The sequence below is a fragment of the Filicampus tigris genome, chromosome 16 (genome assembly GCF_054856515.1).
Source record: "Filicampus tigris isolate MCC_2025a chromosome 16, RoL_Ftig_1.0, whole genome shotgun sequence".
Classification (NCBI taxonomy): Eukaryota; Metazoa; Chordata; class Actinopteri; order Syngnathiformes; family Syngnathidae; genus Filicampus; species Filicampus tigris.
This window is the reverse complement of record NC_141232.1, coordinates 11,089,563-11,117,379: the sequence shown is the minus strand read 5'-3', so window position 1 is coordinate 11,117,379 and position 27,817 is coordinate 11,089,563. Positions and strand designations below refer to the sequence as shown.

Genomic DNA, 27,817 nt, shown 5'->3' with positions numbered 1-27,817 from the left:
TTTTGCCACTTGCTGTCAACTGAAAAAACATTGAGGGATGTCAAAACTTGCGCAGTCTGCGGGGTCCTGCCACAAGATGTCACAAAAATTCTGGTGATTCAAAATCGCTGTTACACTAACGTCCCAAATTGATGCAAATCAAAATGCACGGAAGCTTTCACACAGGGGGAAAAAAATAAACAATTTCTGGGGATTAAGCAAGTGAAACACAGCCATTCATCACATGCTACTAAACAACAGAAATGCAGTATACACAGCATGCATATTGTGTTTTACAACAATACTTAACCATATTCATAATTTAGTATGTACCTGTGGAAGAAATAGTGAAGCTTGTAGTAAACATTTACCTGAAGAGAAAGTCAACACAAACATATTTTTTTCAAGAATATGTTCTATACAAATCCACTTGTTGAAACAAGGGCTTCTGAAATGCCTTGTTTCAACTAATGGGCCTGCATCGAACATATTCTTGAAAAAAAAAAATGTTTTGGTTGATTTTTGGTTGACCAATGCAGCTGACTTCATTATCACATGATCGTCCGTTTTGGTTCTTCATTCAATTAAATGCCATGAGACAGTGAGGAGCGGTATAATCAGTGGTCAACATGTCTTCTTATACCAACTACTGTGTTTGTGTGTGTTTCTACACAAACTTCACATTATGCAATTTCGGCATTAAAATCAACATACATTGTTGTGGCCCCTTAAAGACCCAGTAGGCCTATAAGAGATGTATAAAAAAGAAGGCCAAACAAAACCATAGGAGGCTGACTCTGTTTATTTAGCTGTGTATTTCACCATTGTAAGGATTGTTTACAACAATAAAATGTGTCTTTTTACACCTTCCATGTTGTCTGAGTAAATCCAACAAAGAACTTAAGGACAGCCTGGTTGACAACCAGGGATCAAATCAGGCCTAGTTATCGATATGCGTGTACCCTGCTTAAAGTGGAAGTCAAACCCAAACATTTCTTTACAAGAATATATTCTATTCAGTTGCCATAAGTGACAAAATGGCCGCCCCCCTGAACTAAGCTGTCGATCTCACCTTTGATTTATTGTTTGAACATTTCAAGTATTCATATGACTGCTGAAAAGCAAGACATGTGCCGCCTGCTGGTATTATTCCTGTCATTAGACCGCTCCAGGCTCAGTCCAACTGGTTTAAAATATTTTGTCGTATTTGGCTTCACATCCCCAGAATGATCAGTGATCTATTGTGCCCTGCATTCCCATCTTTTTTACTTCTCTTCCGCATTAGTTTCTCTTACACTGCAGCCCCATTTAACTATATGCTTTAATTAACATTTTGCCATGTGTCATGGGTTCTTCTGTGTGTTGCTTTGTGGTGATGTCAGCAATGAAGTACTAAACACCGAACTCCCATCTTGTGTGTGACACAAATACGAAACAGAAAGAGCATTTGTTGTCTCGTGCTTTGAAGTGACCCAGCAAAATTCATTTGAAAGCACAAATGAAATCGCAGCTATTCTTGTCACACCTTTGACTCATAAATGCATTCAAACTCCTAACGAATATCAGTATCATCGTTCTTGAGTACTGTAAAGTAAAAAAACAAACAAAGAGGAAGTGAAAGACAGAAAATGAATTGATCTGAAGAGATGCAGCCGAAGGGAATTTCTGCATGTGACCTAATTTCCTACTCCAGTTGAAATCTGACATCTTGGTGAGAGAAACAGCACCACATTCTTCACATAACACCAGTCAACTGACAACCGCGTTATCATTCGAAGTGGCATGCATTGTGTGTGTGTCTGACTCTCTGTGTATGTGTGATACTAAAACATCAGGTTGCTGACTGCAATACAATAGAATATTACAGTATTTATGGTACCAATAAGTGCAAAATACATTGACGCACAAAAGAGTGGAAGAGTTCAATGTAATGTCCTGTGACAAGTTTAGATTTTACCCAAATTTTCTGGGAAAATATGATCTCGAATTGCACAAAACTTCAGAGTTCAGACCTCAGTTCATGCAAGAAATCTTGCTCAACAACTTACTACTACTGCTATTACAAGTCCCAGAGTTCACTGCGATAGCTAGTCTCTTCTCTGTTGGCAGTACAGACACTTAAGCATTTATGTGGTGCAATTAAATCAGTTAAATAGTAGTTGGATGACACAAATAGCTCATTCAGAATGCAGATTTAAAATGCTTATTTTTTTCTCGAAACTAAATTAACATTAAATATACTTTTTGTTCAATAAAGTAAATAAATAAAATCCTAAGATTTAGTTTGCTCCAATAGCAACTTGTCTTTCTTGTCTTTAAATTTATCAGAGAAGCTATTAGCTATTTATATTACATCATGTATTCAATGTTTCTGTATGTGTCTTGTTATTTTGGAGCAGTGCTACTTCCACCTGGTCTTCTCAACATGGCCCCGCCCTTCTTGTGTCACAGCCACATGCTCCGTTGCTTTGGTCCCACGTCATCCACAGCTGCATCTTAGTAATCAGTGTGGGCAAATTAAATTGCCAGCCTCTTTCATCCTCTTGTTCTGTCCCGTTATAAATGTGCATCCACAAAAGTCAACATTGGGCTTTGTGTGCCTATTTTAAAAACAGCCTTTTATACAATTTACATCCTGTAATGGCATGACTTCCTTCTACAACTTAAAAGTACTCAGTCAAATAAGCTTGACCACTCATCTTAAACAGGGAATATGCCTAGCGATAATTGTGTCAACTTCTGTTTTATCTCGCTCGGTTTGTTGGTCTTCTCTAGTAAACCATAGAATAAGAACAATAAGCACCTACTTGCTGTATTATTTCCCGTCACGTGTGGAGTGTCACATTTTTATAAAACATGTAAAATGTTAAAAATCTGTAAGCGCCTACCCCACTTTGTTTTGTTATTGTATCAGTTCAGCTATAATACAATAGTAATGTTCAACCTTCAGGTGAAAAGAGAAACGTTGATCACTTTATTCAAATGACTCACATTAGTCATATAATAACTGTGACTCTCTCTAGCTAGTTGCTGTGACAGAAAACATATACAATGCTCAATTTTAGTTGGAATATAATAGATTACTTTAAATAGAACATTATATACAAACTAGAGCATGCAATTTCTGGAGAAATTGCGTGTGAAGGAGAAGGAAGCTGAATGGAAACTGTGGAATGCGTTGAAATGAAGTAGAAGTTGAATGACCTTGAAAAAAATCAGAAGGGAACAAGAAAAGGAAGGAAACAATGACAGAAGGAAGTCAGGGGAAAAAAAGAAGGAAAACAAAGAATCATGGAGTCAAAGGAAGGGAGGAAGCAAGGAACCAAGATAGCAAGGAAAACAAGCAAGAAAAAAAAAAGTAAGAATACGAAATAGTAGGAAGGAAAGGATGAGGCGAAGAAATGAGGAAGAAAGGACACTAGGAAGCAAGTAAGGAAGGAAACAAGGAATCACGGGAAGGAAGGAACCTGGGGATGAAAAATCGGGGTGTCCCAATACTTTTGAACAATATGGCCGCTTCATTAGGGACACCTGGGGATGAAAAATCGGGGTGTCCCAATACTTTTGAACAACATGGCTGCTTCATTGGGCACACCTGGGGATGAGAATTCTGGGTGTCCCAATATTTTTGAACACCATGGCTGCTTCATTGGGCACACCTGGGTATGAGAATTCTGGGTGTCCCAATACTTTTGAACAACATGGCCGCTTCATTAGGCACACCTGGGGATGAAAAATCAGGGTGTCCCAATACTTTTGAACAACATGGCCGCTTCATTAGGGACACCTGGGGATGAGAAATCTGCGTGTCCCAATACTTTTGAACAGCTTGCCCGCTTCATTAGGCACACATGGAGATGAAAAATCAGGGTGTCCCAATACTTTTGAACAATATGGCCGCTTCATTAGGGACACCTGGGAATGAAAAGTCGGGGTGTCCCAATACTTTTGAACATGGCCGCTTCATTAGGGACACCTGGGGATGAAAAATCAGGGTGTCCCAATACTTTTGAACAACATGGCCGCTTCATTAGGTACACCTGGGGATGGTAATTCTGGACGTTCCAATACTTTTGAACAATATGGCCGCCACACCAAGGGAGGCCAATGGGCCAGAATGCTAGCTGTAGCTAATGTCCCTCTCCAAGATGGCTGCCTTACTGGGGCTGGCTGAGGGGGGAGAATCATGGTTGTAGCTAATATTCCTGCCCAAGATGGCCGCCGCACTGGGGAGACCTCGGGGTGAGTATCCCCAGTCTAGCTAATGTCCCTGCCCAATAACCCCAGTCTAGTCCAGTCTAGTGAATACTGGAATATGTGTCGTTTTTTTAAAGGTGAATGAGTTGAATGTGTGGGAAGTAAGACATTTGTGTGTGTTGAAAATCTTAATGTGAGTTGAATGAGCTGAATGTTGTGAATTTCAAATTGGAATGTTGTAAATGTGAAAAGTTGCCTGTACCAATGGAAATGAATGGTGAGTATTTGATTTTTTTGTGGGTTTTGTAAGGGTGAATGATTTGAATGTGTGGGAAGTAGAAATTTTGGGTGTGTTGAAAAGCTTAATATGAGTTGAATGAGCTGAATGTTGTGAATTTCAAATTGGAATGGTGTAAATGTGAAAAGTTAAATGTGCCAATGGAAATGAATGGTGAATAGTTGATTTTTGTGGGTTTCATAAGGGTGAATGTGTTGAATGTGTGGGATGTAGGAATTTGTTTTTTTTTTGAAAACCTGAATGTGAGTTGAATGAGCTGAATGTAATGAATTTCAAATTGGAATGATGAAAAAGTGAAATGTTGAATCTGCAATTGGGAATGAATGGTGAATTTTTTGTGGCTTTTTTAAGGGTGAATAAGTTGAATTTTTGGGAAGTAGGAATTGTGGGTGTGTTGAAAAGCTTTACCAATGTGAGTCGAATGAGTTGAATCTTGTGAATTTCAAATTGGAATGGTGTAAATGTGAAATGTCGAATGTGCCAATGGAAATGAATGTTTTTTGGGGGGTTGAAAAACATGAAATTGTGAAACATTTGAAAATTTGTGAAACAAAAAAAAAGACTTCCCCGGAAGGCATGAATATTCTGAATGTTTTGAAGCTTGAATGAAGTGAATCGGGTGAAAAATGTGGAAGGATATGCACGCCAAAAAAGTGGGAGGAATAAGGCGGAATAATAATAAAGTATCCGAATAACATATGAGTGAAGGCCTTCGCCTTCACACAATAAACACTCTGAATTTGTTATTTCTATTTCTGATTAACAGTTCAAAGAGATTACAGTGAACCCAGATGGTTAATCCACAATTTTTCTGTAGAATCTACATAACTGACAAATTCACCTAGTCACTGTGATTGACATATTTTTGTGCTCTTTCTGAAATTCTTGAAGAAATACCCTGCTCCTCTCAAGAGGCCGTATAAGTGGATGTTTAGCTGGGGCTAGCCAACCGCTGATAGCGGGACGGCTTGAAAACGAACAGCAGTGTGCTGGAAGGTTCTAGTAGAAGTCTGACCGGCAGGCGAGGCTCTTCTCAAATTTCTCAAGATGATGAAGAGAACAGTCCAGATCGCTATTAGGTGTGGTGAAAATTAACAGCTGATCAACTGGTAATGGCTAACAACTCAAAAAAGAGAGTATATGTATGTATCACTTAGTCCAAAAAGTAATAAATGGCTAGTAACAAAGTAGTAATTTGTGTTTTTATGATGTATTTGGAGTATATTTTGGGTTTAAACCATTAATACGGGCAATTTAAATACTTTTGGAAGGTGTCCATTACATGTGAATGTATTCGCTGTTGGTGTTCATATAATAGGAAGGATTCACTGTATTTAGTCAAGCAAAGTGGAGTCTTTTCAATGACCTATTGACAGGCCACTGTCATACGATGAAATGTGCTCTTCAGGTATTTAGGGAGAAATTGTGCATGAAGTTAAAAATTATATAACTTTTATCAGTATTAACAGTGCCACTGCTCTCCACAGACATTGTGGATGCACAATGCCGAAATGGTATGTTTTGGCATTAGGTCAAAGTGGTTAACGTTAGGATCAAAATCTTCAACCAGTGCATTCGTTTGTGTACAAAATTATACTAATATGGCAGTGGCATGGTCCACAGAGTAAAGGGCATTTACATCATCACACCAAACACTCCCACGCACACGCACACGCATACACACGCACATGCATGCATTCACATTTTCATTTGTGCACGGCCAATACTGTATACACGGAAACCCACAACCTTGTCCATATAGAAGTCTGCTGTCTATTTTCAGACCGCTTGGTCCAAATATTCAAAACACAATGACACTTGTATCTCTCAACTTGACAACAAATTGATGAGTGGGTGGGCTGAGTCATCTGCAGGTTCCTCGAATAACATTGTTGTATCATCCTTATGTTTAAATTCCACAAATCCAAATTATTAATATTAGGCCTGCAAATATTCGATTGTGAGTTTTCCACCATGAATGGTGCCACTTGATGTATATTTCTAGATATTTGGAGAATGCGGGCTGGGGATGTTGTGCCAGTCACAGCTGATTAGGCAGACATTTGGTCCAGGAAGTGGTAAACGGGATTTTTTTTTAAAAATGATTGCATCACTCATCAATCGGCATGCCATCTGCTCCAAAGATAACTGGTAGCCAAGAGCAGCGGAGCGGTGGAAGTGACGTGGAGTGGACGAGGAGGCCCACATTTGTGTGTGGGCTCACTGGCAGTGGTAAACAGGCTGGACATACTCCGGGGGAAAGTAGCCCACGTGTCCATGGCAACGGCCCCTCCAGCGCAGTGAGTCGGAGCAGTCAATGAGCTCGATGACGTCACCCCGCAGGAAGCGTAGCTGTGAGGGGTGGTGAGGGTTGAAGTCGAAGAGAGCGTGGGCGTGGTGAGGACGCTGCCAAAGAGCACGAGAAAGATGGAGCAGGAAGTAACAAGCGGAAGGAGAAAGAAAGAAAGATTGGTATTAAACACTCAATAAATATGGCTTCTGCATATTGGCACACCTATATGTTATATAGTAGTATGTATTTTAGGCATGTCACAGAGATTCAACCAGACATGTATCGTTGTCGACGATGATTTAGCCCACCGGCCATCCTCTATACATATTCATATAAGTACCATTGTTTGAAGAGGAAGTCAACCCCAAATTGTTTTGACAATATTATGTCCTATGCGCCCCACTAGTCTAAACACGGCATTGTGATTTATTGTTTCTGTGGAATATGAGTTAAGCAGCAAAATCCAACCGATTTTAGCCATCTCAGGGGGGGGTGGGGGGGGCATTTTGTCACTTGCTGTCAACTGTGAATGACATCGCAGTTGCTCAGGACTCACGTAATGACCAATCATGGCTCACCTGTTTTCTGGAGATGAGCCATGATTGGTCTTTATCTGATCCCTGAGCAACTGTGATGTCATTTTCAGTCGACAAGTTACAAAATGGACGCCCCCTGAGATAGATGAAGACGAGTGGATTTTGCTGCTTAATTCGTATTCTGCAAACACAATGATATCAAGTTTATACTAATGAGGCTGCATAGAGCATATTATTATAAAGAAGATTTTTGGGTTGACTTCAACTTTAATAAAAAGAAAATAGACGCCAGCTCAAAAGACAATTCTAAAGTCCTAAACAACCCCATGCTCATCAAGTCAAATAACTCAACAACAGAGGGAGTTCGACCAACACGGCAACATAGAACCAGGGCAACATTCAAGTAAATATTCAGTGATGACTAATAACTCTCTGGACTGACTGATGTATTCTTGTTGGGCATCAGTCTGTGTGGGGGCCGTAATATGTTTAGACAAGCAGATCACTGTGAGCTATGTAGACGAGATTGAAATAAACAGGTGACACTTTTGACTCAAATGGGTTTTATTTCCGGCAGTGATTAGTAAACTAATTTGAAATTAAGGAAAAACAAAAGATGAGTTTAGGCACACCTAGATACTAATAATATGAGACACAACACACAAAACTGAGCATTATTATATTGTACCTAAAGTCTTGTCCAGTGAGCGTTACAGTGGGTTAATTTCAGTTCTATATTTGTCGGGACATTTGGTGCTTATTCTTCGTCCTGCATCCCGTGTTAAATAATAAATGATTGGACCTGTGAGGCAAGGAAGATGGAATAGCGGAGAATGACGGTGCTTCATATTTACATCGTGGTTGCATGCAATGTAGTTGATAAAAGCATTTTGTTGAACAAATGATATATTTTGTGAAAATTCAATGGCTTGCTACTACACTTTCTAGGAGGTTATTTAAAAAAAACATAGGCTTTGTTCTTTTTTTGACAGCACATAGCTTTTATCAGTGGAGAGCCACTCGCACAGAAAAGAAATGGCAAAACAGAGAGAAGGCACAGCTAGCCAAACGCTGAGTGCAGAGGCATGTGTGCGATGCTGAGATAAGATCACACACCTATACACTAAAAATAAGACTGCCTTCAATAAAATGTGCCCCATCGCTTTCTGTCCCACTGTGTTTTTCTTTTAGTGAACAAAAACAAGTCGAGTTTACTTTATTCCTGGCCGTCAGCCTCCTCTGATCTCTGCAGGCCTGCAAAGTAAAACCAGTAAGCTGGAGAAAAGTGACTATTTTAAAGTAGCGCATTTTGAATCTCAATGACCTCTCTTTGCTGTCAGTTGCACTCCCACTGAGGGAAATAGATGTAAAACACGAATACACATCTGCCCCAACAAGAAAAATGATGTCTCCATACATTTCCTCAATGCAGACCAACAAAGTTGAAACAGAGAATGACTGCATCGTTTGGAAAATTACTGACTCGCATGCCCCAAGGAAAAATGGCGAAATTTACAATCAATAAGTGCTTCTTTCATATAGCTACTGTATTTAAATTGGCTTTCATTTTTTTTAATTTTCTGTTTGACTTCTCAAAGGCCTCAGAAATCGCACTGCTTCTATAAATTTTTGCAGTTTGATGCAATGTGTGAACAGCCGTGCTTTATTGTCCCTGTGCAAGCTTGCAAGGAGCAATAATTAAGGAGAAATACAATTATGTATTAGGTAATATAACACTGCATACTGTACTGACAGTGGAACAAATTGCTCCCTAACGTCAAGGGACAACAGCTTTGTACTATACACTTATGCGAGACAAAAAAAATCCTAGACAATACTGCGTGGGCCCCCGACACTGTGTCAAATGATGTCAAACAGGAGATGGAAGTTTAGCACGAACAGACTTTCTGTTACAAGTGTACGCTTAGAGGCTGAGGATATTAGCGATATGTGGGTGGAGGGGTGAGCGCGGTGGTGGGTGAGAGAAGTGAGAAGAAAAAAACATTTGCCATCCTGCCATGATGAGATAAGAAGTGATCTTGCGCCGTGTAATGAGCTGATGTGGAATTAGTTTGGAAAGAAGATGACACAAAACGCACTGTGACTCAAGAGTGACTTTCTCGAAAGTCACACCAGACTTTGTTTACATCTGTGAAACTGACCCAGTTTGGGCCAAAACAAAGCTGAATGAATTGTTTAACATATTATGTAATCGTTAATATCGTATTGCATTTCCTCCGAGCGAGCCGGAAGTCAAATATCAACACTGTCGCACCTCACAATTTTAGCCCATGTAGACCTTCAATCTGTTGCCATGATAACAGAAAACTACAATCTTTTGTCTAACATTCTATTTTTTTTCTAATATTTTATCTTAACAGACCGGCAAAATTGATTGGCCTCGCAGTGTTTGGGGAAGCATGATGACTGGTTTACCTGAATGAGACGACCTTGATTTTTGAAAGAAAGGAAATACGGTGAACACAATCTTATATTTTACTAGATTGTTGGGTGTTGTGACAAAGATGCATAATGTGCTTAATTTGTTTTAGACCACCAGATTTTTTTCTCTTATGCCATCCTGTCATACAGTGTTTCGCACTCCTAATATACATCCAGGTTGGGTTAAAAGTTCACATTAAGTCCCCGCGTTAAATAATCATTTTATGTGATGGTTTATTCTCACAACCTCTCTCGTGAGACCTGAAAAACATGTTTCTTGTTTTGGCACATGCACAATAGTCGATCAGTACTAGAAATTAACTTGCTTTCATTAGAGCTTTATTGGAAGGTTTAGTTCCTGTAAAATAACAAGAATTTGGTGCCTATTTTAACAATTACAATTAAGACAGAGACATGAACATGTTAATAAACTGCAAAGACCTAATGAGGAGAGGCAGCTATTGTTTCAATTTAGGAAAGCATGGCGCTTTAGCCTTTAGCCTACCTACCAGTATCTTAGTAGGCAGATGCTTCAACTGCAACATAGGACTATTTATAGATGTTTCTTTCATGCTCTGAAGACACAGTTTGGTACGCTACACCCTGATTTGGTCTGCTGATGGCAGATCAGCAGACAGTGTCATGAGCTATGTAGCTTGACATGATAACAACAGGGCAGCGGGTAACGCGTCAGTAACAAGACGAAAAGGCATTGAAACAGGATACCATAAGTGTCTGGGATATATTGTGATCATCTATAACCATGATGACTAGTTTTGCAACACTAAGAGATTGAATTGAGCGTGAACTGATCAATGTTTAATGTTCTGTTGAGTGCAGCGCAGCTCGGATTCGAGACTGACGTGTGATGCGACTGTGTAGGAAGATCTGCGTGCCAAGCATGTAATGAATGCTGCTTGGTTATCCACCCCCCAAAAAGGTGCTAGTAGTGTTAATGTGTGTATTCATCAAGAACGTAAAGGCATGTCATGTGCAAGGACATAGGAGACGACCTTTTGTTGCATGAATATTTAACATTTAAATACAGGCAGGAAACTAGAGATGCTGGGAAACATGGTTGAGTGGGTGTTGTTAGCCGTTGTGTTGATTTTAGTAGGTACTGTAAATAGATTGTCTATCTTAGTTTATCGCCTGAATTAGCTACATGAGAGGAGCGTAAGACAATAAAATAAAAATAAAAAACACAACTAGAAAAATCTCCCCTATTGATGCCTGTTTAAAATGCTGTTTATTTTTCAGACGACCAACGTTGATTTATGTTAATCACATTATCATTAAGGTTTCCGTGGTATAAACAAGGGTGCTTCCAGAACTGAGGTGTGTTGCATGAGACTACCTTATTTGGATGATTGACACATGATTGAAACTTTGCTACCACAGCAACCCGTCAATCCAGATGGTTGTGTCGTACGAGTGCGGATTACGTACAAACTCCACCCTGCCGACCTTGATTTGAAGGTGTTAACAGTGAACGTCATCAAACCTTGTTTACTTTTGTCACTAGGATAGTTTTGCCATTTGACTGTACATTTTCATTAAAAAAAATCTGACTGAGAGAAACGTGCATATGTGATTACATTAGTCCCAAAATATGCTCTGTTCCTAAACAACATCATCACTTTCCGGATTTATGGTGTGCTCTCCAGTTTCCTAAATTGAAACGACGAGCAAACCATTAGCACTCTCTCACCCTATTAACTCTTTTAACCTTAACAGCATGTGGGATCAAATGCAGTCCCTTGCCACACCTAGGAACACGTAACATACTTAAAAAATGACTTCACAATAACATCATAAGAGCGCATGGCGACATCATTATCATTATATTTGAATTTATTTAAGGGGTGTATTTATTCACTTCCACGTCACTGTGATCAACTTGTTCTATGATGTCGATTATTGGTCAAATGGAATCATGTGAGAAATATGAACAGTACACACATTTGCTTGGATGGCAGATGGAAGACAAATAACCAGTAACCACACATGGGACAGATGTGTTCTGATAATGGCGTGGCTGACACATTGAATGTGACATGACAGAATAAATGGAAACACACAAACGAAGGACACGTGGGATTTTGCATGTTCTACCTGCCACACCTTTTTGAAAATTAAAAAAAAAGTTCATCAACAATATTAGAAACTGCTCTCAGTATATGATATATGCTACAATATTAAACATATTGTTAAATTAATACCTCTGTGACCATGTCAACCAGAAATGGCCATCGTGGCCAGTACATTCTATCAAATTGAACAAAATATTTATTAAAGAGCGACACAACAGTGAAGGGAGATTTCTGTAGGATATTGATGATGATGAAATGGTGATGGCAACGGTAAGGGTAAAAATGTGAAACTGGCCGTGCGTATTTTGTTTTTTTATTCTTTTTTAGGAAAACGTATGCAAAAAAGAAAAAATGTTAAAAATAGAGGTCACGTGCTCACTCTTGCAAAGTGTTCGGGGTCTCTGAGAAAGACTGTCCTCTCCTTAGCGATGCTGTTGCTATGATAGAACTCCACAAGCTCGTTCAGGGAGGAGAAAAGCTCGTCCCACACGTAGTACTGACTGCAGCGATCCTGCAGCACCTTGAAGTGTTGGACGTGGTCCCCATAACTGTCAAACACAAAAAACAATCATCAAACAACAATTATGTACAGTATAAGTACTGTACAAATATTGAAATCTGTTTTCTTGTTTTTATCTTAATTATTCGTGTGTATATGTTTTGCTGTCATTTCACCACTCAGGACACTTTCCTTTGTCCTACTACTATCACAGAAATGTATTAAGATTTTCTCAAGTAACTAATGATTAATAGTTTACTTGGAAAATATCAATTGAAAGTAGGTCACTATCTAACTTACAAAATGAGTCATGTTCTGTCTGGAAACAATAATAGCAAGCAGGGACCAACAAGTCACCCAACATTTTGATGTCACTGAGTCATTAAAGGCGGTAATGTCGAATGGGATGCTCATTTGTGTGAACAGTGAGTTTCATCATTCACAACGTCACTGAGGAGCCATCATGCATTTCATGTGCCGCCCCTTAAAGAGGAAGTCTATCCCTAAAAATTCTTGACAATAACTCGTCGAAACATGGCATTCTGATTTATATTGTGTTTGCGGAATAAAGGCCCTGATACACCAAACCGACATCGGAGGTCGTTAAGTGTCGTTGCGTCTTTAAGCGCCGTCTGATTAGTGTAGTGGCCACCGTCGTAGTGTCGTAACCCGTCTGTAAGCGTCTTGGGGGCGTTTACGCATGTTGAATCGGCGTCGCCGGTCGTGACGTTTGGTCACTATGATTGGCTGTTAGCTAGCAAATCAGCGCGCGGAGCACCAACGTGAATTGACATAGGTGGAAGAACAGTGAGCACGCCTCCGCTGCCTTAATTTTCTTACAAGTACAAGAGCGAGGGTTGACAATGTAAGTATTTCACAATACCGTGTCAAGAACGTGAGGGTTTACTTCGCGTGGGAGTTCATCGTGAGCGAAGAATAGAGCCGAATGCATTGTTTACGTTGTTATAATCAGCCCTCGGCCAACATCTTTCCGGTTGGAGTTTTCTAACCAAGAGAAATGGTGACTACCGCCGCCGATGGTATGGAAGGGTATTACATCTTATGCATGCGCAGAAGGTACTTTAATGGTCAGCGTCGCTGTCTGTCGTTGCGGTGCTTTGCCAGCGCGACGTGCCGACAGCCGGCCGGATGCCACAGGGGGTAAGCGTCTGTCACTGTTGGTGAACGTCGTTTTGGTGTATCAGGGTCTTAAGAGTTAAGCAGGCTGAGCATATTAGCGATTTTTTTCCATGTCAGATGGCGGCCATTTTGTCACTTGCTGTCAACTGAAAATGACATCACGTTGCTCAGTGCTCAGATAATGACCAAATATGGCTCAGCTTCAAAAAACAACTGAGCCGCGATTGTTATTGATGATGTCATTTTCAGTCGACAGAAGAGAAAATGGCCGCCCACGGAGATGGCTAAAAATGAGTGGATTTTGCTGCTTATCTCATATTCCACAAACATTGAATTAATCAGAATGGCATGTTTGAACTAGTGAGCCTGATGGGCTCTTGAAAAAAATATATTTGGGTTGACTTCCGCTTTAAGTCTGTGGTCTGTAGATGGGCTGGATTTAAGTACCAAAACCGAAAAGCCGAAATTAACACATTCTAGTCAAATTAATATTGGGCATATTTCTTTTTTGATAACATGTGTATGCAATTAAATTAGTTTCTTTAAGAAAATGAGTATGCGGCAATGAATTTTTTCCCTCCATTTTTCTCCTTGCCGACACTTCCTACCTGCTCCCTGTGGCGGTTGCTAAGTAACTTAGGAGTTTATCTTTAGAAATCGGAACATCTCACCATGATCATTACTGTTATACAACCGCCTGTAGCGTACAACGGAAGTCAGCTCAACACCCCCATAATCCTCAAATTATCACTGAGTAGGAGGGTGTGATGTTTACATTTAATGATGGCTAACGTCTGTTGTACTATATTTCAGAAAATCACTAATGCTTTTTCAGAGGCATTATGTGCTTTGAGAGAGAGAGAACTTTTTTAGTTTCATAACCCACGTGTGAGCTCACATTGACGTGTGAGGTTTGACCTCACCAATCTGTCACAAGGTCTGATGGGACCGCACAAGTGATGGCCAGTTTGTTTCAAGCTGAATTCCTTCTCTACTCAGACGCGAAACTTCATGAACCAGCACAAGTGACTCCTTGGTGGCTGGATGGCATTCACTCAGCCCTGTTTGACTCCCTCGGCCTATATAACACTAAATCTCCCCTTTCTTTTCATCTCCACCTCACTCACTCTAAAAGTCATGAGAATGCTTCTGGGTATGTTTTGAGTGTATTTAAGTTTCATGGTGTAAATGCTGAGCGGCACACATTCACGAACATTCACATTTTCAAATGTCACGCAAACTGCTCTGATGTCATCACCTATGATGCTTGCAGCACAGGACATGCATGGATGGACCACTGCACATTCCATTCTGTTATGTGCTCTTAGTTGTCAATACTCATTTATCTTTGTGATTGCTGCTTGGTAAAATATATCTTAGCATATACTCACAATTTCTGAGGGAATTACATTTTCTAGTTGCACTTTTTTAACATGAACTAATCCGCCTTATAAGCAATTGAGTTAGATTTCTATAATCATAAATTTATTCAGTTACTGACTATTTATCACAGTTCTAATGTTGTGACTCCCAACGTGTTTCCTCGAGCCCTTCTGACTCGACTCCATTCCTCCACTAACCCACGAAAGCAACACTCATCATGCTGAGAAATTCTGTGCAGCTCATCTTCGTCAGCACATGATGACGTCTGGTGCCCTTTGCTGCACCCTACCGGTCAATTTTGGGAGCTGACACTCCTCTGCCCTTCGAGAAGGGGTGGGCAACTTGCTGTAAATGCTGGTGGGGGCGGCGATTTTTCGTCAGTGCTAATGGGGGTGGGGTTGGGGCTTGTCTGGGGGGAGGGGCATAGGACCACGTATGGCAAAAATATTTTCTTAATATATTTCATTTTGATAATACATTTTTCCATGCATAAATAGAAGAGCCACTATCCTATCCCAACAACAAAAGGGTTTGAAGCAGACAGCAAAAGAACTACATTCTGTAATTATTTTTCAAGAGTAAAGAGCTCTCTTAATAATTCATTCATCATAATAATTACCATTCAAAGGCCGACACAAAACAAAGAACTGAAGCTGAACAAGAAACCAACATTGAGTGCAAGAACTCATTTTATAATTTTTTTTCACAAAAATAAACTGACTTATATGCTTCATACTGATGAGGTGCTCTGACTGTCCTGCATATCATTCAAAATCTAGGCCTGTACTCACGTTCTAATAAGGCAGTGTAAGCACAACTAAGGCATGTCTGCCAACTAGTGCTGATTGGTGTTATTGCAACTTAAAACTACAGCTTACCGCTGCATATTCGCAGTTCGGTACGCGCAGATTTTTTCACATTTTGGATTTTTTCCTGATTTTGTCTGGAGTTTTTCCTAATATATGTTTTTGGTGGAAAACATTAATTGAATGTTCCTCAACAATTTTTGAGCGGCATGTCTGCCAACTAGTGCTGATTGGTGTTATTACAACTTAAAACTACAGCTTACCGCTGCATATTCGCAGTTCGGTACGCGCAGATTTTTTCATATTTTGGATTTATTCCAGTTTTTTTTTTCTGGAGTTTTTCCTACTATACGTTTTTGGTGGAAAACTTGTATTGAATGTTTCTCACCAGTTTTTTAAATGAAATTAAAAAATCCTCACAATTTTTGGGCGTATTTAAATAAAATATATATATATTATATAAGGCCACCGATGGGATATATCTTGCTTCTACGAATCCGTTACCGTCGTAAATATTTTTAAATAGATAAATACTCCTCCATGTCGCTGCTGCCCGTGTTTTTTTCGGCCTTTTTAGTCCCGTTCGATCAATCAAGATCTTAATGGCAACTGACTTTGCCTCTTTCAATTTGTCTTCATTACATCCTGTTGTCATCTGTGGAGGTTGATTAAAGCAACGAGCCTATTTGATTAAGTAAGGAGTCGAAAGTATACACATATGCTTTCTAATGTGCAGAGTAAGCAAGTTAAAAGTTGTCGGAAAAATAATTACAGTACTCAAAGAACAGATTCCTGAAAAATCTTGTCAGACTGCAATTTGAAATGAAATGTTAGTCACTTTGGGTCAAATGGGAGCAAGTCATACATAGATCATGTTTCTTGGAGTTGTAACTTAATGAATGGCTTTAGACTCTTTTCAAATCTCAATTCTAATCAAGAAAATTCTTCAGCAGGGGTAAAGTGTATAATCAAACACGCTGCTTAAAGCCAATGCCAATGCCTAACTTACCTGGCAACATTCAAATAAGGGGAGTACCGGCACTTACAGTATTTATTTTTTCCCCACTTAAAGCACTGTGTAAACTATATTGTTCTAAACTACAGTAATACAATCATTAAACCCAACTTTCCCTGTCGAAATGCATATTTGGCATCAATAGTAGTTCATGTATACTATGTAGTAGTATACATTTGTGCTTTCACTTACATTAAGTCTTTCCACTCATTATGCATCCGTCATCATTACAATCAGCCCAGAGGTCAAGTAGGACACTCTGGCTGATAAACTCTTAACATTACAACATGATGGACACACAAGCACACAGACTTACACTCACACATATATACAGACACACTCTCTATCGCGCTCTCTCCGTCCCTCTCATTTGTGTTCTTTATCCAGTGTAATTAAGGCCCACAGCGATCGAGAGATTATGTTCTTTTTCTCTGTACAAAGAAAATGGGAGGAGGGCTTGAGACAGAGCGCGAGTGAGAAGCAGACTGGCAATGGGAAAGCCACCTACTGTAGATGTGGAGATAGAAAGCGGTGAGAGGCACCGACAGCCAAGTTATTTTTGCAACTTTTACCCTACGCCAGCACAATCGGAGAAGCATGAAGGTCGCCCTGCTCGTCTTTCCCTCGACTTCCTCCCTCAATCTGCTTTCACTTCCTCTCTGGAGCTGTCAGCCCCGTTCTCTAATCTCACCTTCTGTTTCCTAATCGTTGACAATGTGCAATGGTGCATGCGCGGCTATGTCTTTGTGATTAAACTGGAACGAATGAACGCCACACCCACCGACTTGGCCAGTGGTCGATTTTGTAACCATCCTGCGAGAATAGGATGATGATGTCAGGGAGGACTATCCAGCTGTGTTTGCAAATAACATTTCATCATTTGTTTAGAGGCTGTGTTGTTTGTATACCTTTCTTTTAATCCTGTTGTATGAATGGCAACATATAGTAACAAACCTTAGTAAAAGGAGGTTAATAGACAATGTAGCTGAGCTAGGTGGGCTATTAGAAAGGGAAAGACAAATTATCCTCCTGCAATTCCTTGCATGCTTTTACGTACTCGCCCAATAAAGGTGATTCTGATTCAGAATGTCTCGTCTTGACTGCTGCTTTTTACTTTTTACATTCTTGATTCTTTCCCATTCCTTTTTTAGACTGTATACAATATATGTATTGAAATGTTAGGATGTTGCACCCCGGTTTTGCACCACTATAGTACATAACAAGCACCAGACAAGAGAATGAAAACAAAACATTGATTCATTGTATCACTGTATAGAATAAAGATGATACTCAAGTGGGAGATTGGGTGGAACCAAAGGAGTCTGGGTCTGACGACAAAAATATAACACTGAGTCATTTATCGTGTTCTGCCTGCCATTTGGTCTTTTATTCCCCGGCTTGTTCTTTTGCTTATCATTAATCTTTCTCTCTCGCTTTCCCAATTGGCTTTTGAACATTGAGCTGTGCTTTTAAATGTTGTCACTGAGCTGTGGATAGCCTAACAAACTGACAAAAAAAAAGCCAACTTCAGTCCAGATCATTATTAGGAAGGAAGGGCACAATCCAAGCTTTTTACTTGGCAAAAATTATTTACTTGGCAAAAATTATTTCTTAAAGCAAAGGGAATTTTTACCGTTTCAAATAAATACAACTTGCTTTTATAGACAGCCATTTGTGTGCCCCTCTTCCTGTCCCTGAGTTTATGGAATAATGCCCATACCTATTATATATTGCAGTATTAGCGACATAGCTCTGATTGAACTGATTGTTACGAACTTGAATGTGCCAGTTATATGAAGTAAATTTCATCCTTTAATTCCTCTAACCCTTTAATACATCATGTCACTGAAAACTAACTATATTGTCGAATTAATGTCTCTGAGAGTGTCCCACAAAACCTTGTAAGCAGCATTTTTGATACAGCACTTCGCTCAGTCTACAATAATGTGATATTGTTGTAATGAAAATAGATGCGATAGACATGAATATTGCTTGGAGAAGCGCTATATATTATTGTTCATCTGAGCATGTTTAGCATACAGTAATTTAACTGCAGGTTTATTAAGACTCGAGTCAACTTTTAAGACTGCAGTGCAGGCAGCATGTGTTTCAGTTCCGACTCAGTGCCATCTGAATGTGAGTATGAATGGTTGTCTGTCTCTGTATGCCCTGTGACTGACTGGTGACCAGTCCAGGGCGTGTAGTCCGCCTTTCACCCAAAGTCAGTTGCGGGAATATGCTGCAGCTCCCCGTGCCCCTTAACGGTTGGATGGATGGCTCTAAAGTCTCAATTATTGTGAAATTACCCCGAAGGAATTGACATTCATGGTACGCTAAATTCCTCACGCAGTATTTGAGCAAAGATTATGTAGCTGTAACATAAGCGTAGCCTTAAGTGCCCATTCCCTTTAACAGCCCCGATAAGACACTAATGATGACTGATGACAAAGATTCTCACAGCCAAACAGCCTACAGGAGCATGAGTCAGCGATATCAGAGGTCATGTTAATGAAGCACCATTCAAAATGGCGTCGCTCCCTACGAATGTTGATGTAATAGACGCGCACTTTTACTCAGCATGCAGGTGTTAAGGATGTAGGCTTAATATGTACACATGCACATATCAACTATAAGTGTGCATCCAATTATGCTGACAGGACTGCAATTCATTCGTGGTCACTTTGATAACAGGTGAATAAATATTGCATTTCCAGATATCAGAAAAGTGTTTGATCAATATAATACATCAACGTGTAACATTTTTGGTGGACTAAATGTTGTCTTGGTATACGACTTCTGCATAAATTGGAATGAATGAATAAAGTAGCTGCTGCGTTACGGTTTCATATCTTCCATTGCTGTGTTCTAATTAATTTAAGGACTCAAAGTAATAAGGTAAAGTAAGGTAATAAGGAAAAACATTTTCTTTTAAAAATTACTTTTGGATTAGCGCAATTAGTCCGGCTTTGCAACACAAATGACACACAACACCATTATACCCATGGGCCCCTGTCCCTGATATTTTTTAAAATAGCTTACAGTATCATACTTGATGAAAAACTGACCATAGACATGATGAAAAGCTTTAAACAAAGAAAAAGTCCACCAAAATACAGGCTCATATGCTCCACCAGCACTTTAAATCTTTTTTTGTCTTCACTGACTCCTCATGAGAAAATAATTCTGCTCTTTATGCTAGATGTTAAAGCTGCACTGAGCTGAGTTGAGAGTGAAGTTGCACTGCTGAGAGTGAAGTGTTCACAGTTACTGTCACCAAAAACATCTTCCCTGACATGGGAGCTGTCAGCACGCACACACCTGACCCATTTTCGGGGCCTACTGCACCATCCAAATGAGAGCCATGCAGATGGCTACAAACTGCCCAAAATGTCTCTGTTTGCCTCAAAACAGGCAGACAGAGATATTTATTAAATCCAACTTTTATGTTCAGTTCTATTCAGGTCGGTGGAGAACCAGCCACCTCCCGAGGCTCCACAATTTAGCACCTCCTCTGAGCCCAGGGCCAAGATCACAAGCATCCATGACTGTCACCGCCTGACTGGCCTAACAACCGGCGCCATCAGCAGCTCAAGATGCTCTCGTGTGCCGGATGAGATTAGCTCACATCGGGCCAGGGGCTTCCTGCTTTTTACTTTCCACCTACTGTAATTCCCCATCCATCCTCACACTCTCCCCCTATGCCTACTTATCCTATCATGCAGTTGAAAATCCACACAATAGATGTATTCTACCATTGCAAATGTAATGTTGTCGTGGCTGAAGTTTTACATCTAACTTCTACACTGAGAGCACACTACTCAAGACTGTTCGGAAATTCAGAACATTGTTCAAATGTGCCATTCGGTTATTCAGAGTGCCCCCCGAAAAAACGGAGTACCAGAGCCCAGTGCATCAGGCAGTCAAGGAGAATAAACAACTGAAGCACTAGCTGCTGATTATAGCCTGCGTTCAGAAATTGTGAAGAGCACAAAAGGATGATGAAACGTCCGCTTAATAACTACTAAATATGTGAAAGTTTTTCTTTTTAGTTTAAAATGGCTTACCTATGGGTTAAATCCTTGTTGTGGAAAAGGAAAGCTGGTTGCCATGACTACTCTTCTTCTTCATCTTCCTTCTTCTTCATCCTTCTTCTTCGTATTCTTCTTTATCTTCGCCTTCTTTGTCTTCTTCTTCTTCTTCTTAAGAACCAATTACAGCTCAATTTGCGAATGTCACATGACCAATCTCATAAATCAAGTGAGCCGTACTTAGTTGCTACCAGAGCCCTGTGAAACTGTGATGCCATTTTCAGTCAACAGCCAGTGACAAAATGGCCGCCGCTTGAGATGGATAAAAACGGGTGGATTTTCCTGCTTAAGTCATATTGCACAAACACAATATTAATCAAATTACTGTGTTCAGACTAGTAAGTAAATAAGTAAATAAATAAATAAATAAAGAGTTGACTACCACTTTAATGAAAGTTCAACTTACCTGACCGACATGGAAAACTCCCCAGGAGCACTTTCGCTTTCTCGGACCAGAAATGCACCGCATTCCCTGTGTCTCAGTCGACTTTCTGCCACACCGCGAGATATTCGACCTGCAAACCACCTGACGGTTTGGAAGGAAAACAGAAAGCAAGGAGAATGTGGTGGATATTTTATTGCTTTTTATTGCATTAGCCATGAGTTTTACAGAATCTTTGCAAGGTATTAAATGAACCTGAAGCGCTGTCTTTTGACGTTCTTGTTGTCATTATAAGAGAATGGCATTTCAAAAGAATTCTCATAATAGCACAGATCACTGCTGCCATACATAAGGAGGTTCGGGCTGGAGAAAAATGATGATCTTTTTGAAGTTATTTTAAAACACCGTTGCTAAAATTGCACACAACAACTCTGTGGAAGCTGTTTTTAAAGTTGTCAGTTGTAAAACAGAAGTACAGTTACGCAACATTAATTCCTATACCTAAACATTTCTTTGGCAAAGGTCTTCTCCTGTATGTTTCATCTCAGAAGCTCCAACTGCAATGAGTTGTTCTTTTAACAAGACAACAAGAGTCTGCTGTAATGTTGTCACTTTAGCATCTGTCGCTGAAAAACTAGGAGCCCATCTGTTGTGAGACAAAGTGATGGAAATGCAGTGTGTACCAGCAACTACACACACACACACTTGCAACTGCAAAGTGTGAGATTACATAAGTGAGCGTATGAGTAGGATGGGTTTGTCTTATGCTGGGATGCAGATGTCCAAACCAGAGCAGAAGATGCCTGGAGCTGTGACACACAGACGCACACACACCCCCACACGCATGAACGCGTACACACACACACACACACACACACATGCATGCACACTAATGAGTTGGTACGCTCAACCATTGCTGGATGTGTGGAATCTATTTAGCTGCTTTACCGATGCGTCCGTGTGTGTGTACATGTACTGTGAGCGTGTGTTTACATTTGTGTACGTGTGCTGCCTGAACTCACGCGTGTGGCCGCAGGTTGATATAGTTCTTTGGCACAAAGCCTTTTCTGTTGTGGAGCTCAGCTGTGTACCAGTTGGGATCATCCTCCATGTTGGTGATCTAGGGACATGTCACACAGAGAGATTAAATATTTGCCCATTTTGATGCCCACACACGCTATAATTCTTGGGTCAAAGGTCACTACCAACAATTCTTTATTTTCTGGCCTCTTCTCTCTGTCATCTGTTTAGTACGAGGAGTCATTCTATTTCCATCAATTCTCCACAAGGCTCGTCCTTATTAGGCTTGCGAGTGATCCGAAGCCTGTGCCGGATTATGATGGACAAAAGGCAAGTTACGAGGTGCACTGGTTGCCAGCCATCCGCAATCTCAGTTAGTCAATTTTTATTTTGAGTGTTCATGCTAGATCTTCGGTTTTAACGATGAGGCTTACTGACATGGAAAGAAACATTTACATGTCGACGTTATAGCAAATACAGCATGAATATGGTATGTTGTATGTGATAACATGAGGTAGCCAAGAGTGATGGCATTTGCCATTGAGCAAAACATTTTCTTAACAATGTATTCTATGCACCCCAACTGGTCTAAACACAGCATTCTGATTAATATTGTGCTTATGGAATATGAATTAAGCAGCCAAATCCACCCATTTTTATCCATCTCAGGATGTAGGCATTTTGTCACGTCTGTTGACTGAAAATGACATCGCAGTAGCTCAGGTAACGACCGACCAATCACGGCCCATCTGTTTTCTGGGTTTGGTCATGTGATGTTCACCGAGCTCTTAGGGAAGTTTGATGTCATTCTAAGTCGACAGTAAGCTGCAAAATAGCCCCCCTGAGTTGGAACAAAATGGGTGAATTTTAATACTTAATATTGATCAGAATACCGTGTGGGGCCGTATAGAGCATATTATTGTAAATAAAATTTTGGACTTGACTTGCTCCGTTATATTCTGTGTGCGAGGTTGTTTTTTGTCAAATAAAATGATAACCACGATCATGGAAGTTTAGTTCACATCAATTTGTTTGTATAAGAGTACAAGCGGCTTTCTAATCATGTCAGGTTGTAGTTTGTGCCCACATTCTTGTAATAACAATTTTCAAATCACAGTGAGTTATTACAAGACTAATGGATTGTTGTTTTCAAATTTTGTAAACACCTTAATAATTATAATGCTATAGCAGTTATAAATATAGTAGCATATTCTTCCTGCTTATTTATTTTTTATTGTAAATACGGCATTACTGCACTTCACTGATTATCTGCGATAAGTCATACTGTTCTTCTTTCTTATAGTGAGATGTTTATGCTACCAAATATGGCTCCTTGCACTATAAAATATTATGACCTGAGTTGAGTGTAAGTCTGATCTCTAAGTTTCCTTGTTTCTCTTTTGTGGGGGAAAATCGGGGGTGAGCTACACAGAAGAGCTTCGCTTCTTCATTCTTTCTCTTGACATCTCAAGCGTCCTCCGTGTTTAATCAGTGAAAGTGAAATGGTTTCTCGATCAAACATCAAACTCGACCCCGATGGGGAAAGTCCCGAAGCAGAGTTGTCAGAAAAGTCCATCAAAAAGCTCATTCTTTCTGGCTTTGGCAAGTCCATTCAAACACCTTTAATGAAACTGTAAATGTGCATTTAGACGAGCTTTTGACATACTGCAGATTGATCTGCTGCCCTCAGCCAGCATTGCTGTTGAACATTTGACCTCATGTCTGATAGGTGAAGCTTTTTAAGAAAAAAAAGAAAAGACAAAGGTGTAAGAAGAAAACCATCTTGTTTTCTCCCCTCACCCGCAACGCCCACTCTGCGTACTTTTTGCTTTGCTTCTTATTTCCAAGCAAGAAAATGTTAGAGTTTAAGAGACATGTTTTGTGAATAAGTCTAGGGCAAGTGTCCAATCATGAATTGAAAACTCACAAGGATGATAAAAATATATAAATCCACCATTGATTTCTGACAGATGTGTAGACAGGTAGAGAGGTTGATGGGTAGATTGACAGATGTAAGGAGACAGAGATTCATACAGTAACCCATGTTTGAAATTTGGCAGAACAACAACTTAACAACAACTACTTTTATACTTGTAGCAATGGTAACAAAAATATTTGTTTTGAGCTATTCTTTGACAAGAATTATTTGTTTACCACACTCTTTCTACCCTGGCTGAGTTCTGCACCTTATTGAGTGCCTTACTTGTTTTTGCCTTGCTAATGAATGTACAACAAATGCTATGCGTACAAAATTCTCCGTCCACCAATTTGAGGCGCAAACATGATTTTTCTTACCCCGATTCATGGAAAAAAAACAACAACAACAACTTAACCTCCTTGACTAACGTGTACAATACTCCTCAAAAGTCCTAACTCCTTGACTAAAGTGGACAATACTCCTCAAAAGTCCTAAGTTTGACATAAGCCCTTTATAATGGATACAAACTTCAATACCCCCTTGATGCTACAAGAGAAACGGTGTTAGTGGGAGTTTAGTCAGATTATTACTCATTTCCTCTCCTTCTAGCATGCTTTCTAACAAATTTCCACTGACCCCAAAATGCTTATTTTAGTTGTTACCGGTAAATGTTAATGATGAATATTCCAATAGTACATGGCATTCTTTAAATGCACAAATTAAAAGCAAATTATTACTCTAGAAGATCATACTCAGATACTCACATTAGTGAAAATGAAAAACAGGTCAGTTATTAATAAGTGGACGATTTGCTATGTTTATTTGAGCACATGGGATATTGTTGGAATGAAAAACATACAGGAGGTTTTGATTTGGAGACCTGCCTCACAATCAAAAGCTGATTGCTTTGCCAATTTTCACTTTTATCTTTTACTACTTGGAGAAAAATATATTTTTATTTTGGGGCCTTTGTGTCGGACTTGGCAGTGGGAAACATAACTTTTCCCCCCTTAACAAGGATATTTTTAAATTGTGAATCAACTATCCTCCCTACCTTACTCATGCTTTACTCATGCTTTACCACACTGCACACCAGGACATGGCCAAACTCCAACACAAAAACAAATCTGCTTTTCTGGGACAATTTTCGACTATAAAAGAACAAACAGTAACACATTCACAGCATAGTATAACAGTCAGCAATGACAACAAGGAATTTTCATTTAGTTGCATTTGACCGATGTTTGAACCTGACCTATTTTGACTGATGTAGGCAAAACAGTTTTGCTAAAGTTAACGGTGACACCATTCCCCTAAAACATGAGTCATTGACAAATTTTATTTTTTGTTTTTGTTTTAACAATTCAAAACAGTTTTCATTTGTGTAAATAAGATGTCTGTGAAAACATTAGACACAGTACCTCAAAGATCAAGAATTTTAGCATACTTTGGGCCCTCTTTTTCAGTCTCTGTGCCTGTTTTGAGCCAATGGTGCTGTCTTATGCAAAACGCTAAAGTTCAGCTGTTGTAGTGTGACTTTCCGGACATTTTTTGCAGTGACATCTAATAGCACAAGCCCTAGTCCACAGATAGCTTTCACAGCATCAGAGGGATGTCATTGTTCAAAATTCAGGAGAAGCGTAGAAAATAATTTCCAAGGGACCAAATATACCATGAATCACAGTGAAGACTGTCATTGAGTGGAAAAATGTGGCATAGCAGTTACTTCGATGAAGCAAGAGCTGAACATCTCTCCAAAATTAGCAAAAAGACGACAAAAGACTGCTCAGAGATCAAAAGCAACATTGAAGATGCTGCAGCAATGGTTGTTTAGTACATGGGGCAACAATTTCCTGTCTGGGCTATGGACTAAAGGGTAGCAAAGAATAAGCCTTATCTTACAAAGAAAAACATCCACGCCCGGCTACATTTTGCAAAAACATCCTTGAAATCTCCCCAAAATAATTCCAAAAGCAATGTTTGGCACGGACACAATACTGTTCATCACCAAAGGAACACAAGAGGCTACTTAACAGTGAAGCATGGTGGCAGTATCATGTTTTGAGGCTGTTTTTCATCATCTGGAACTATATGACCTTAAGGGAATTATGAACAGTTCTAAATACTTGTCAGTGTTAGCACAATCCCTTCAGGCTTCTGTTAGAAAGCAAGAAATAAAAACAATGTAGCTAATGAATTCTGAAAACAGGCAGATGCCAGCTGCATGTGCCGCATGCAGTGGACACTTTGCCATTCATAAATCCGCCTACCCCCATCCAGACCACCATTTTGTTAACTTCAATGAAATACTGTATGAGCTTCCTTCCAGAAGATGATTGCGATGTTAGCTAAAGCTAATCTGCGCTACCATGTAAATTAGTTGTCACATTACAGTAGCCTATAGCAAAATTCCAAACTTCTCGCTCACAGACACATTTTTGAGAAGTTAGGCTAACTCACAAACCATTTACTTGGTTGCGTAATCTCACATTTGATGGGTGAGTCACTGTCACTGATGATTATACTCTCCAATTGTCTCAACTACTGAAATTTGACTTGTTTACATATGAGGACCCGCCCACCATGGAACTAACTTCACGTCTTATTGTCGTTGATTAGACAAGTCAGCTAGCTCGGGGCAATGGAATGTAGCCCCCACCTTGGTCCTATCTGTTGCATTGAAGAGGAGATACTTCTCATGTTAAATTTTGAAAAAAGAGTCAGGAGGTCGAGTTTTGTGCACCTGAGAAGAGAAATGCCTCGCAAAATCAAAGAGATGAACAAAACAGCTTTACTAATCATTACGTATGTTGTATTTATTCATCCTGCTCATTTAAAACAGAAATATAAATATTTTACTAAATATTTTTATTGAAATATATGCATTTCAATTGATTTGTGTTTTTCAAGGGGACACAGCTGAGTGATGGCACTGCTATGACATCAAAGATTTTCAGGTTTTCGATTCACATCACATTTGGCTCTCATTCAATTGTGCAGTGCTGCTTTATAAAGTGGCAAGTATGGATCAGTGCTTGCGAGTTTTGCAGAGTAGTTCATCTAGCAAGTGCCAAACTTAAGATAACATGTCATCTTGATTTATTGCCCTCTGCCCACTAGCGTTAGGCTTTCAAATCCAACGGCTTGATCTCTTCTTGTCTCTTACAATTGTATGAGCCTTGAACAGCTGGCATGTTACAAATCTAGAAAGATGTGACACAGCTGTGCAAGAAATGCACTTAGAATTCTCTTCTTAAAAGAGTGATAACATGAAAAGACACAATGTCTTCCCTAATCATCAAACCTAGGATAAGTTTGTGGAGTTTCTTTATATAAATACTTGTTTAATGCAAACATTTGTCAACTTATATATGCACAGATATAAAACTATTTTTTTATTTTTTTTTGCCTTACCTTTAACAACTCTCCTTTGTTGAAACTGAGTTCATCGCCCTCGGTGGCACGAAACGTATACAGTGCCACTGCTTCCATACTGAATACCCCAGAGCACACACACACGCTCACACACACAACCACACAGTCAAATACTTCCACTTGTGTTCCAGAATGATGGGGGAATTAAAAAAAAACACACACACACACACACACAAAAAAAGGAAAGAAGAGGAGATGGTGCCTGGTCTGTCTGCAGAGCAAAGGATGAGAGAGAGCGTGAGCTCAGAGAGGAGAAACACAACTGGCTGCTGCTCAGCAACACACTGCCATGA

General features: G+C 39.7%; 1 protein-coding gene and 1 long non-coding RNA gene across 3 annotated transcripts in view; one reads left to right on the top strand and one right to left on the bottom strand.

Moving 5' to 3' along the window:
• The window catches only part of LOC147134690 (uncharacterized), a 43,564-nt gene extending 21,888 nt beyond the window's left edge, over window positions 1–21,676 (top strand). The window contains exons 3-4 of one of the 2 annotated variants that reach the window (XR_015090090.1): window positions 9,685–9,780; window positions 20,133–21,676. This is a non-coding gene — a long non-coding RNA (uncharacterized LOC147134690). The remainder of the gene's footprint in view (window positions 1–9,684; window positions 9,781–20,132) is intronic. The other variant, XR_015090091.1, reaches the window with a different exon arrangement.
• Window positions 764–27,817, bottom strand: grapa (GRB2 related adaptor protein a). The gene is made up of 5 exons (XM_086055303.1): window positions 27,504–27,817; window positions 22,174–22,271; window positions 21,176–21,295; window positions 12,218–12,386; window positions 764–6,880 (listed from the first exon to the last, which is right to left on the bottom strand). Exons 1-5 carry the CDS (start codon window positions 27,579–27,581, stop codon window positions 6,695–6,697), a joined length of 651 nt encoding a protein of 216 aa, XP_085911429.1. The 5' UTR covers window positions 27,582–27,817; the 3' UTR covers window positions 764–6,694.

Excerpts from the sequence above, each read along its gene's own strand:
- grapa (XM_086055303.1), bottom strand. The coding sequence starts at position 27,581 with ATGGAAGCAGTGGCACTGTATACGTTTCGTGCCACCGAGGGCGATGAA. Across the intron at positions 22,272-27,503 it reads ACAAAGGAGAGTTGTTAAAG|ATCACCAACATGGAGGATGA; the intron begins GTAAGGCAAAAA and ends ACATGTCCCTAG. Across the intron at positions 6,881-12,217 it reads ACCCCGAACACTTTGCAAGA|CGTCCTCACCACGCCCACGC; the intron begins GTGAGCACGTGA and ends GCTCTTTGGCAG.